Source organism: Engystomops pustulosus, chromosome 1, assembly GCF_040894005.1.
Source record: "Engystomops pustulosus chromosome 1, aEngPut4.maternal, whole genome shotgun sequence".
NCBI lineage: Eukaryota > Metazoa > Chordata > Amphibia > Anura > Leptodactylidae > Engystomops > Engystomops pustulosus.
In genome coordinates this window covers 207655197-207668605 of record NC_092411.1, presented here as the reverse complement: position 1 = coordinate 207668605, position 13409 = coordinate 207655197, and the positions used below count along the sequence as shown (strand labels likewise).

Genomic DNA, 13409 nt, shown 5'->3' with positions numbered 1-13409 from the left:
CTTTTTACGTGTTTCCTTATTGCTTAGGGGTGGTTTGGGTGGATGTCACCCATTCAGGTGTTTTGATTTTGCACCGATCATAGTGCATATAACATGGTATATAATTGTATGCACTTTGGTACTATTTTAATTGATTTTATATTCATGTCTGTGTTCAGTGTTGGATGTCAATAAAATTTATTACATATCTTTTTGAACCAATTATGTCAGTGACACACTACTTTGCCTTTGTTTGATATTTAGTCTACTGAGTTACTAATACAGCTAGTGATAAATGGATTTCCATAGAAATTTCACTTACAGAAAGTCTATACATGCAATATATTATCTGTCACAAATAAAAGGTTCATAAAGACATTTAACTAGCACTAGATAATTCAAGAATTCTAAAATGTTATTATTAGTAAATTGAAAAGGGAGCAGAAGAATTGGGATATAGATTGTACAGAAGGTACAATGATCATATGACCAGCAGGAAATTCCCATGGGAAATGACATGATGAGGAACAATGTAAATCCTCCATTAAATGTCAGCTGCTTAACCCGGGAAGAGGTGCAGCACCACCTTAACACCAATAAAATAGACAAATCACCAGGCCCAGATGACATACACCCCCGGGTACTGATGGAATTGTGTGCTGTGATAGACAGACCATTATTTCTAATATTTGAAGATTCATTAAGGACTGATTCTGTTCCACAGGACTGGTGCATAGCAAATGTGGTGCCAAAGTTTAAAAAAGGGTCAAAAAGCGATCCTGGAAACTACCGGAGTCTAACATTGGTAGCTGGAAAAATACTTGAGGGATTTATTAGGGACACTATCTATATCCTGGAGTATCTCACTATACATAACCTTATAACCCAGCATCCGCATGGGTTTATGAGGGATCGGTCATGTTAGACTGGACCTGGGGGAGGCTGTGGATGTTGTTTACCTGTACTTTTCCAAGGCATTTGATACAGTGCCACATTGCTACCTAAAATTAGACTGCTGAGACTAGGAGAAAATCTATGTATTTGGGTAATCAAATGGAAACAGGGTTTTGTCAGATTGGGATGAAGTTACTACCGCAACAGTTGGGCAACAACTGCTGCTAAAGCAAATAAAATTATGGGCTATATCTAGAGAGGTAAAGATTCTCATGATAAGGACAAAGTTTTGCCCTTTTACAAATCACTAGTCAGACCACACATGGAATATTGTGTACAGTTTTGGGCACCAGTGTATAAAAAGGACATAGCAGAACTGGAATTGGTGCAGAGGAAAGCAACCAGGATTATAAGGGGAATGGGGGAATAGAGTACAATGACAAAACTTGGGGATAATCAGCTTAGAAAAAAGATGAATAAGGGGAGACCTTATTAGAATGTAAAAAAACATGAAGGCTCAGTACAAGGGTCTCTCCAAAGATCTTTTTATACCTAGGCCTGTGGCCAGGACAAGGGGGCATCCTCTACACCTAGAGGAGAGTTGGTTCTAACATCACCATAGACAACGTTTCTCTACTGTAAGAGCAGTGAGACTATGGAACTCTCTGCCACAAGATATTGTAATGGCTGATAATTAGAAGATGTTCAAGAGAGGCCTGGATGCCTTTCTGGAGAGAAGTAATATCACATCATATGGGAATAAAACTTTTTTTAAGTAGTTTCTGTGGATCCAGGGCATTATTCTGATCACCATATTAGGGGTCGGAATTGATTTTTTCCCCTGCTTTAGGCCAATTGGCATCAGCCTTGCAATGTTTTTGTCTTCTTCTGGATTAATACATTATAATTTATAGGTTGAACTTGATAGACAGATGTCTTTTTCTAATCATGTTTACTATGATATTATGATTTACCAATGTAAAAATAATACCATTTTTAAATACTCATCCTTTAATCCAGTAAATTATGTATAAGGTTTAGCTTTGAAGGCTTTTAATGATTAGTGGAGCATCGCAGTTTTTGTTTCAGAGTTGTTTCACTTCACTATAGAGACCTGTGGTCAGATGTTCATATGCTGAATGAGCCCCAGTTGTGTGTGTCCAACAATAGATCACAAGTTCCATTCTGTGTAAGAGTGATGGCTTTCCACCAGCTTGTGTAATCCCAGTGTTACCAGGTTTACCATAAGTGAAGATATAATTCCTCGAGGAAGGATGAATACTGTATTGGTGATTAAGATAACTTTGAATAGAAAGGGGGCAAGTCCCATGGCAATATTTCACTTCTGCATAACATCTGAAGATTATTTAGTTGTAGAGAAACAATCATACACCTCTATGGGACATCTTCAATACTTATCTATGCAACTAAATTCATGTGGAGACATTTAGAGTTTCCCCTTTAAATGTTGTTCCTCAGAGAATAAGATGTTGAATCACTGTACTGTGTAGCAGGACACAGACTTATGTGTGTGGATGACTACTGTGTTGTATATACACTTACATCTCTGCTTGCTGTCAGTTAAGCAGTCTGAACTCCCTAACATATTGAACAAGTATCACTGAGGTTTGCTACTACAAATAGATGTGCCATCGCCCACTTACATTGTACATTGTACAAAGAATTCAGTACATGAGAGATTTGTGTAGTGCACAGAAGAGAAACTGTAGCAAACACTCAGCTGTGAGAAATAATCTAATACGCAATACGCAATACATTTTAACTTTGACTGTAGTTTTGGAAGCATAGTGAGAAACAGAAGTGTAAACTTTATCAATCTAACAGAAACCCAGAGATCCTTGAGGTTGGAATTCAAGTCAAATCTATTGGAAATTGCTAAAGCATCCTAATACAGTCCGAGCTCTCCCCAACCATGTAGTTAAAAGGAAACTGATCTGATCTAACATTTATCAACCTCATGTGAAACAGACTTGTATTTCTGAGCAGGAATACAAGCACATAAATGCCTGTATATACCTGTACCCAATTACCAATCTATGGGAGTTGGGATTGTGCCCATTTGTTTATTTGGAGAGGGGAGAAGCAGCAATGGCACACGCCGATACATTTACAAAGTTCATTGTCTCAAAATCACAAAGTGTTGTGGGATTAACGAACCCCTTTTTCAAGTGCAAGAGACTGGTGCTTGAATGTGGGGAAAGAGGAAACAAGGTGCCATATGTGTATAGGAACTTGTGCTTTGATTTGCTAACCATATGCTGAAATATATTTACCAACACTATTAGACATGATTCTGTGTTAGAAACATGCAGCATCAAGCTCTGGACATCCCACATGGAATACTTGTATATGAGGGATGTCTGACATTTAGAGGGACAGAAAAAAAAGGAAATATTTCCTGTGGAACAGCTGCAGAGTAATTGTTTGTAGGACAGGAAAGACAGAACAATAGGATGTGCCTGGGAGTACTGTGGATCTTCTAATGTCTTGCACAGAGCAGGCAAGGAATGAGAGGTGTGCACTCAGCCTCTGCTCTCCAGGATGCAGGATTGTAGGAAGCATGGAGATAAACTTCTCAGGAGGGCATCTCTCCCTTTCTTTTTTTCCTTCCAAATGTTAGAAGTAGCTGGAGGATCAGTTTCATGCTTTGTCACTCCTGGATGTGGGCGGGGGGAAGAAACCCATTGTGGAAACCTATAAAAAGAAAGGAGCTGAGGTCATTAAAGACCAAAGAGAAAGGGGAAGCCAGAAAGAGTCAGAAACACATGGAATGTTTGTATGTGTATTATTCCACAGTGATCAGGTCCTGTACATCACTGCTGGCTCTGTGCAGCCTGCCTCTCTGAATGGCACTGGAGAACTGTTCCTGCAGCATCCTAGCCACACAGCTGCTCACCTGGATCCCTGTCTAAGGATGCTGCTGGACCTCTCTAGGAGGACAATCTGAGCTGGACTCTTCATTGCATGGACACTAGAAAGCTAACATAATTGAAGAAGCATTTCAACTGTAAATCCTAATTCTAGTGAATCTTCCAGGAGGCTATTGGATGCTGATGACTTTCAATGCATGCATTGCATTTTCCACTCCCATGTATTCAAACGAACAGATGTGCAGTTTCTCCAGTAACTGTTTAAAGTTATTGGGTGTGATTGTAAACTAGAGAGAACAGATCCTGTAGTGCCTTCTGTTTGAGACATTTGGAAAATTGTGTCATAGTTCTTTCCTTCACTTCCACTCATTGCTGAAGGATGAACATGGTTTTCCTGGGGTGGAATGGGGAGTGCTGCTGCCTGCTACCTTTACTAGCCGTTGTCTTGATGGTGGAGAGTACCCAACTAGACACCTCCAGATCCAAGGTCAATTCCATCAAGTCTATTGTACTTGTACAGACTCCGACTTCAGCAACCAACAGGTCTTTAAGCTTCCAGCATGGAGTTTCCCACAAGAAAGGGAAGAACCTTGGGCAGGTAACATATACGTTTTTAATGCCTCACAAAGATAGCAGTTTGCCTTATATTGTAGAAAGTATCATCACTGTCATTTGAATTGATGAAATATTGAAAATATGGAAATGTGTTTGAATCTGGTAATGCATGTTCTTTACCATAGAATTTGCATCATTGTCAGAAAATATGAAGAATAAAGAAGCATACATAACAGCAAATGTCCTCTCTATATAGTCTGAATAACATCTATGTTTGTAAACACCCCCATTAATATGTAAAGGAATACTGTAACCATCCAGGGCAAATAAGTTATAGGCAGTTTAGTCCATATTTAATTATATGAATGGCATAACAGCACTTTCAGGTAGAAACACAATTTTTCATTTTAGGTAGAAAAACAATTTTTCATTTTTAATGAACTTTTTATGTTCCACTTTTATGATAATTTGAAAAATGTAATTGCTCTTGGTCCAATGCCACCAAGGGACCTGTAGTCTAAGTATGCAATGTAAACAGAACTTTGGTACCTGTTTCTCTTGGCTAAAGATGTTGTTTGTTTCTATTTATTTCCATTGCTATTCCATTAAATTTATTAATTGGTGTCCTCATGTATGTAATATATATACTCAAAAGCTGTGGATTACTAAGGTAACACAAAATGTTTATTCTGTGCTTATAAAATACTGAATTTACTAGAGGAGTAAATTAGGAGTATTAGTAAAGGAATGCTATAAGCCACCAAATGTCAGTGAAAACTGATTTCTGGTGTCAGTTGTTTGCTTTGATGAATCCTAAATATCTTAATTGTTGAATTGAACCTGTATCGGAAGATGAAACTTTCTTTTTTAAAGAAAGTGTATTTGATGCATTTTCTGTTAAATATCCTTCAGTTAGCAATCAGGTGCAAAACATAAACATATGACATAGGAAAATCCAAGGAAAATAATGCTATATCATAGATAAATACATCATTGTATTATGCTGCCCTATGCATCAAGATACCTGCAGGCTTGATATGTTACGTTGACATACAGTACTTAAGGCTATTTATAGTATTGTCATTAAAATTGAGGCAATAATACCCAGAATGCTGTGGATTCACACAGGTGTTGGACAGTGCACTGTATAGTAATGGTATGGTTAGTTTATTGTAGTATTTTTATGCTGTACATTAAAGTGTATTTTAATGTCCCACCTGAAGAACAGGCATAAAGAATCTTTTCTGAAACAGCTTATCCTGTATCTGTTTCCTTTTATTATGCATATTTGAATACTCTTGACAAGTAATACTCACAAAAAGTGGAAGCAAAACTATTTGACCCTTACATAATCTCAGTTACAGATGTAGAGTTAAATTTCAGTTGTTACTGTTTCCCTTTTGCAAAATGATAAACTGAAATTCTTATGGAAAACCACTTAGACATGCCATGATGAGTTGTGTTCAATGACAAACTGAGCTCGGCTACATCTGCAAATTCTTGCTTCATTTACATCTGCAATTCCATTACTAAATGAATGCTATACAGCTGTGCTGTAACTGTGGTCATAGTGACCCTAACTTGTGTGGTTGGTTTCACAGTTAGTCTCATTGCATCTCCTCTGTGTAGTCTTCTGTTCCTCAATAAGATGTGTAGACAGGGAATTCATCCCTTCAGCTCTGGCCATTCTAGACAGATATTCCCAGCACCCCCTCTTATCACACCAGCCATCTGGCTTCTATTAACTTGCCTCTTACACATTTTTTTCCCCTTCAAAACGAGCTAACATGAACTACACATCATAAGATAAGTGACATATAATATGTCAAAGAGAAGAGAACATTATAATTTCAACTGAAATAACACGTTAGACAGGTTACCCGATATGGCAGCTCATGATAAACATATGTTATTTATCTAAATAAATCAACACTAATTACATGCATGTGTCTGAGAAGAGGGAAAAGATATACATCACAGGATGGTCAGAGTCTTCACTTTTACATAAGTATCTATACAATTCATTCTGTGCATCATTAAATGCTAATTTGTAACATTTACTACCACTGCCATCAGCATTAGATTACAGGAATTCATCTCCTTCATCCCTAGGGTTTCATTTCACTTGCAGTGATTCTTGATTTCTAATAACTGTGCCTAAACATTTTTTTGTCAATTTAAAAAAAAAATCCTGTTATGAGTTTCACATATAAATACTGCATTTACATTTATAATTTTATATAAGTGAGTGCTTGTATATACATTACAATGATATATTTTCATAGTTTAGTAGATTCTTAAAGGGCCAAGCACACATGTGGTAGGTATGATTTAGTGATAAGAGCATTAGAATAATGAATAGTTATGGCAGCCTGCGTTCACACGTTGCGTTTGCAATCCGTTTTTCAATGTTTAACATTCTGTTAAAATGTAACAGATTACTGAGTTCTCTAAACAGAAACATTTGGCTTTAAACTCTAAAAGGTATTTGAAATGCAACATGTGAATACAACCTGCGAGATGATACATAGATAGATTTATAAATAGATAGATAGGAGGTAGATTTATTAGTGACAATAGATCTGAGAAAGTTTTGTCATTAATAAATAAATACAACTCAAACAACAAGATAGTTAAGGAGGAGATAGAAATGTAATGGACCCATAGATCAAGCAAGTTATCTGAGTTTTTTATACGGTAAATTATGAAAAAACTATTTTCTGAAGTATGTGATCATTTCCTTTCTTGTTGCTGTTTAGGAGTTTTTGTTGTTTACTATTCCTAATTTGGTTATTTGTTTAATGGGCAACATGAGCTTCAATTGCTCAAAACAAATATAAAAATCTGCAACAGAACGGAATCCAACAATGTCTCGACAGATGGGGATAGTTACATATGAAAAAAAACATCCTGCGTTAATCAGGATTTTCTAAAATGTTAAATTCCAAATTGTGATTTATTTATCTTAAATGTGCACCTTCTGGTTTTCTAGTTCCAGTCAAAATAAGTATTTTCTAAAAATCTGTTCCCTTTTATTCTCTGGTCTGTCCTTTTTAACAATAGATTGTTAGAACTGTGTGTAGTTCCTGGAGTCATGCATGAGCTATGATTAAACCTTCACTGTTAATTCATCTAGAGGGTGACTGCTGCGATGTTGTAATGCTTCTAATTTGAGATTTTTTTTTACTTTAGCGTATGTCATATTACATATAATGTCTGTTGGAAGGCTACCTTGGACTGGGGCCAAATTTATGGTACTTCAACTCATTACTGCTGAACTTTAAAAGGTATCTGACAGAAGAATTGTGAGATTGAGTGTAATCATATGTGTGTTTAAACAGGACCTTCTGCGGCTATGCTACATGTATATGTTCGCATCGAGACGGCAGATATTCATGTACAAACCTTACAAATATATGAATAAAGTAGGGCTGAATTGGCATGTAATTGGCATGTATCTGATGCTTTAGTTGACAGATGAAATATGATATAGAATTTAACCTGCTATCCATAGATTAAAAAGACATTATTATAGTTTATACAACCTCCTCCAGTCCCCCATGGCTCCATTTGGATGTTTCCAAGTCCTTATTGTTCTGTGCTTCCTATGTGACGTCCTGAGACCCGGAGAAAACAACCTCAGCCAATCACTGACCATAGCAGGTCATTGGTCCAAACTGAGAAGTTATATTATATAATTGTACTATCTTATCTTTAGGACTGGCATAAAAGTGGCGGTGGAGTAGCTTAGGTTATATTCACACACTTTGGATGTGTGGCATAATTTTTTGCAATTGAAACTTAGTTCCATTCACAGTGGGGCAAACACATGGGGAAGGTTTATCATTACTTTTCTTTTAAATGTTAGAACAAATTTTTCACATTGGCACTCGTGGTGCACTCTTTTTTAATGGATTCACTGTATTTATCTAAGAGATCCACCTGTTTAGACTAAAGTTAGCTATATTGGCTATATGCAACTTTTTTTTTAAAAGTCACAGAAAGTTTTGCAAAAGCTTGCATGGTCCCAGGTGGTGAACTTGGCAGGAAGAAGCAAGACAACCAACTTTGACTTTTCTGACTTTTTTTGCGCAAAAAAATTAGATTTTTTTTAAAAGTTGCATTCTCCACACCAGGCAGCAATCTTAGACTAACAGGCACAAGAGTAATTTAACACAAGGAAAATCCACCAAAGGCCCGTTCCACACTTGCGAGTGTGATGCGATGAACTCGCATCACACTCGCAATGCATGCTGCCGGGAACGCACGGCCCGAACGCTGCTCACCGGGAGTGAACTGACATGCTGAGTTTACTCCCGGTGTGCAGCGTTCGGGCCGCGCGTTCCCGGCAGCATGCGTTGCGAGTGTGATGCGAGTTCATCGCATCACACTCGCAAGTGTGGAACGGGCCTAAGACAAGCAACAGAAACAAGACAAAAAAGGAATTGGACTGACAGGAAAACTAGAAAGAGAAAAGATAAATATCTCCCAATGATTTTCAAAAACCAGTTAAGATGATTGAGACAATTCTGAGATATGGGAATTCGTGTTTTGTTTTATGGTCAAAAAATATTACTAATAAAAAAAAGAAATTATGAATGAGGATAAATTACCATTGTCTATCATTTGACTTATTGAACATCTCAAAAATTGTCGGTGTAGAGTTTCAGCAAATAAGGGAACATTTCCATTATGTACAGAGAAAAAAATATAATGAGGAAGTCAAATTACAAGTTTTGTCTGTCTATATAAGAGCTGCAGTCTGTTATTATGTGAAAAGAAATACTATATTAACCATTTTACTTCTTGAAATGTCTATGGAGTTCAGGCACATTCCCAGGAGACACTCCTCCAGTAAACAGTGCACTGTCCTTCTCCTGGATAGAAATAAATCAGTGAGAACCAAGTGGAGGAGTGACATTTAAAACTATCAGGATCAGGTATTTAGCTTCGGGGCTAATAGGAAAAGAGAAGGCTTTGGAAAAAGAGAGGAAATCTAAGAGGTGTTCAGGTCTAAAACATGATTTTGCCAATGATGAAAGGGCAAACGGATAGATTACGTTCAGGCAGACATTATTAGCACCTTCAATGCATTCTTCTCCTGAGAACTATAAACACTGGGACACATTGCAAGTGTTTCAATAGGAGACCTCGATTGGCATCCAGCAGGCACTGTGAAGCTGCCTGTACCAGGCGTCTTAATCTGGTCACCTAAAAGAACACAATACATTGTCAAATGTTACAAAGAGAAATATACCCCAGGCAGATTTCTTTGCTTCCTTTGCTCTTTTAGTCATTTTCATTCAACTTTATGTGGCTTTTTCTCATGCATCATCTACAGGCATCTATACATATATATATATATATATATATATATATATATATATATATGTCCCATCCTGGCAACGCCCATTAAATCCCGTGCTGTAAATGGATATATATTCTTGAGAAATTCTCTTCAAATGGACATGAAGTGGTGAAATGCAATATAAAAACATTCACTAACTTGGCTACAGGTGCGCCATTGGGGCTCCAGGTCAATATGCAATATGGTTCCTATTGACCTTAGTAGGAGCCATATCCAGCTGTATATGGGTTGGTCCTGCTAAGAATGACAAATTTTAACACTTAATGCATACAATTTTGGCACCTCTAGAGGACCATCCCATATATAATTCCAGATAAAAAACAGCACCTACTTCTAAAAATTTTCAGACAATGCTTGTTTCATAACTGTTGATATGGGACAATAAAATTACAGATTAACAAAGTAGAAATGTCTTATGAAGTCATCATCTGAAGGCTAATATTCAGCATTAGGTACATTTTAATTCTATGTTTTGTATTGTTTTTTTATTACTTTTTTATAATTTGACTTTAAGCCTTTTAGTTGTATTAACAGGGAATGATAATGCTTAGGGACAACTAATTGAGTCCGCCATTGAGATATGCTGTGTTTTCACAACTGTAACCGTCTGCCATTGTTGACATACAGATTTTGGGGAAACTATGAACACCTGTTTGACGTGTGCAGCTGAACTTATGTAAGATTTATTATCCCCTCAATTGCTCATAAGATCATAAAACTAAAATTGTGTAACAATCACACATCTGTTAGGAAGCAAAGGAGGGGACACAGCATAGGGGATTTTAGATACTATGCGATAGTCAGAGTTGATTCATTGCTTAAGAGAGTGGCTAAAGAAAGTTAGATTTTCAATAAAATGGAGTTTTAACAGACAGCCACAGAAAAGATATTTTTGGCCATATGTTGGATTACCCTCTTTTCCTGGGTCTATGTGCAGCACACCATATGATGATGTCGTTGCCCCTGCCAGTGTCCGAGCCACACAAGCAGTGGTCTAAGAGCAAGCATGACTGCTGTGATGGAGCAGGGAAAGGGAAATTTCTATTATTCTAACAGTAGTGGATGGAATAAATTAAAGCAATGTAGGTGGGAACTACTAAAAAAAAGTAGGCCACATTATTGGGTATTAATTTGGAGGTCCACTGAGAGTTATTTTACTGTTTTAGGACAGGAGATATTATACAGTGGGGACCACAAAAGGGGACATTATACTTGGTGGGGTATAACAGGAAAGGGCATTATACCATATGGGACCATGATAGGGCCAATTAGACAGTGTTTGACCTTGAGGGTGGGTATTATACTGTGTGGGTAAAGGGCACACAGGCACAAATGAGGTCAACAGTTAGGTGATAGGTATACATAATTTCTTTACAGATTTGCCTTAGGACCCAGCAGCTATAGTTATCTATAGCTATCTTAATTTTTTCCTATTTTTGGGAGGGGGTGCAAAAGGGACAGTGACCAGATGAGAGGTACACTAAGGTACAGTAAGAGCTTTACTATAGGTCAATGTGGGCAGGGCGGTCTGTCTGTAACTAGGAGTCAATACATATTTAAAGCGGTTGTATTAAGTTTAAAATGTATCTCCTATCCACACGGGATGTACAGTGAGAACAGCAGCTTCTCCCATCATCCACAAAATGAGAGGTTATTCTTCATACCAATGGAATTTCTGGATTTTGGCCGACCTGTCAGATGATACAGCAGCCCCATTGAAACCCATGGAGTGCAGGAAAGAGCTCTGTCCTGCGTTTCATTTAGTTATATTTGACTTCCAAAATTCTGAAGTTTTACTAATATAAAGCAGGTCATGGGAACCTACAAAAAAGGTATGAATCCGCACCAGCAAATGTAAAAACATCAAAAATGTATTTCATTGATGTTAAAAAAGTGATGACATAAAAAAATATGGTCAGGTGGTTTATGGGATCACTTTTCCTATGTTATGGCTACCTTCTCCTTGTAACTGGACCAAGCATATCCCTTCCTTGTAGCCTGCACAGCAGCCATTGGGATTGAAGACCATATGCGTCATCTTTATTCCACATTTTTCTGTTTGTTTTTCTGTAGGGTTTCTTTGGCAGGTCACTAGGGGTGCCCCATGCAATTATACATTTACCCCCTATCTTGTGCATAGGGGGTATATGTTAAACTTAATACAATCCCTTTAAGATGGTATCAGTCAGAGCATTGAACATTTACAGATTCTTGATGTTGACCTTTTCTTTTGCTGTTATTATAGCTAGAACATGATGAAACAGATGTATGGACTAAGGGTATTTATTATCTCTAATTCTTGGGTCAGTAGAAGAGTAGTTCTAAATAAACCATGGATTACAACCATAAGCCATAGTTGTGATTCCCAGCATGCATTGTTAATAGAAAACAAAAAACAAAAATAAAAAAGCTAGACTTGATCAGATTCCAAACGTAATGCATATCAGAGGGAATAGTGTTAAACATGACTATTGCTCTATGGCTGGTACTCCAATACAATATTATGTTTGGTATCTAATAAAACTCTTTTGGGACAAAGTTGGAGGACATTGGTGTTGGCCTTTTTATCTCCCTTCACTTGGGATCCATATTCATATAAAGAGGTTAAAGGGGTTGTCCACTTTCAGCAAATAATTGATATTGTTTGTGTACAGAAATGTTATATAATTTTCTAATAGAATTTCTGTATGAGTTCCTCACCATTTTCTAGATCTCCACTGGCTTTGCTTCTATAGAAAACTTCTAAGGTTACCTCTAGTGGATATAATCTGTCCATGGTGATGTGATGGACACGCAGATGCACGAGCCGTTATTATCAAACAACTCCTATTACTCTCTGTGATAATAACGGCTCGTGAACCTGCGTGTCCATCACATCAGCATGGACAGATTCTTACCACTGAAAGTAAATAGAGAAGCTTCATATAGAAGTACAGCAAGCAGAGATCTAGAAAACTGTGAGGAATTGATGCAGAAAGCATATTGAAAAATTGTATAACTTTTATTGTATAACACAAATAATATCAATAATTTACTGAAATTGTCTAACCCATTTAAATTGTTTGATACATATTAGTAGTGAAATACAGTATGTGCATCTGATTTATTTTATATGATTGTGTTTTTAATAATATTTGCACTTTTTACAGTTGTGGAGTTGTACCTTTTCAAGAACCATGAATATTGGATAGGGTTTCTGAGGGGTGGCTGTGGATGCAGTGATATTTGAATATCAAATGTTGTTGTTTATAAACTACAGCTTAAAATAAGATTGAAAACTACTTTATTGATATAAAACATGTAAAAAAAATAAATCTTACCCTGATTGGTCCCTAATTAGTTGTGTTCCACAAATTTGAGTGATGGGACCTTTTGTATGTAACTAATTCATGAGTTGTATTAAAAGCTAATACACATTAATTATGGCTAAGATGCTTTTTTTACATGAAATAACCTTAAATGTATGAAAAAATATAATAATATTTCAATGATAATCCAGTCTGATCACCGTTTAGGATCTGAAAATAAGTGTTTTCCTTTTTGCACAATTTGCACAAAAAAGTGTCTGCACCACATTTATAAATGGATTTAGACAGTTTTCTGGCTCTCCTACGACTAGCTTGACAAAAGGGGCGTGGTTTATGAAAAAGGGGCGCCAAAAAGGTTGGATCGCCAGAAATACTACTGATCCGACAGAATTGTGTGCTAATTTTCGGGCGTAA

The 13409-nt window shown here is 36.9% G+C and overlaps 1 protein-coding gene across 1 annotated transcript in view; it reads left to right on the top strand.

Annotated features, from left to right (window-relative positions):
* Positions 1-3340: 3340 nt before the first annotated feature.
* DKK2 (dickkopf WNT signaling pathway inhibitor 2) overlaps positions 3341-13409 on the top strand; it is a 50696-nt gene continuing 40627 nt past the window's right edge. Inside the window, exon 1 of the mRNA XM_072119138.1 lies at positions 3341-4362. Within this exon, the coding sequence (XP_071975239.1) occupies positions 4144-4362 (219 nt within the window). The 5' untranslated portion in view covers positions 3341-4143. The remainder of the gene's footprint in view (positions 4363-13409) is intronic.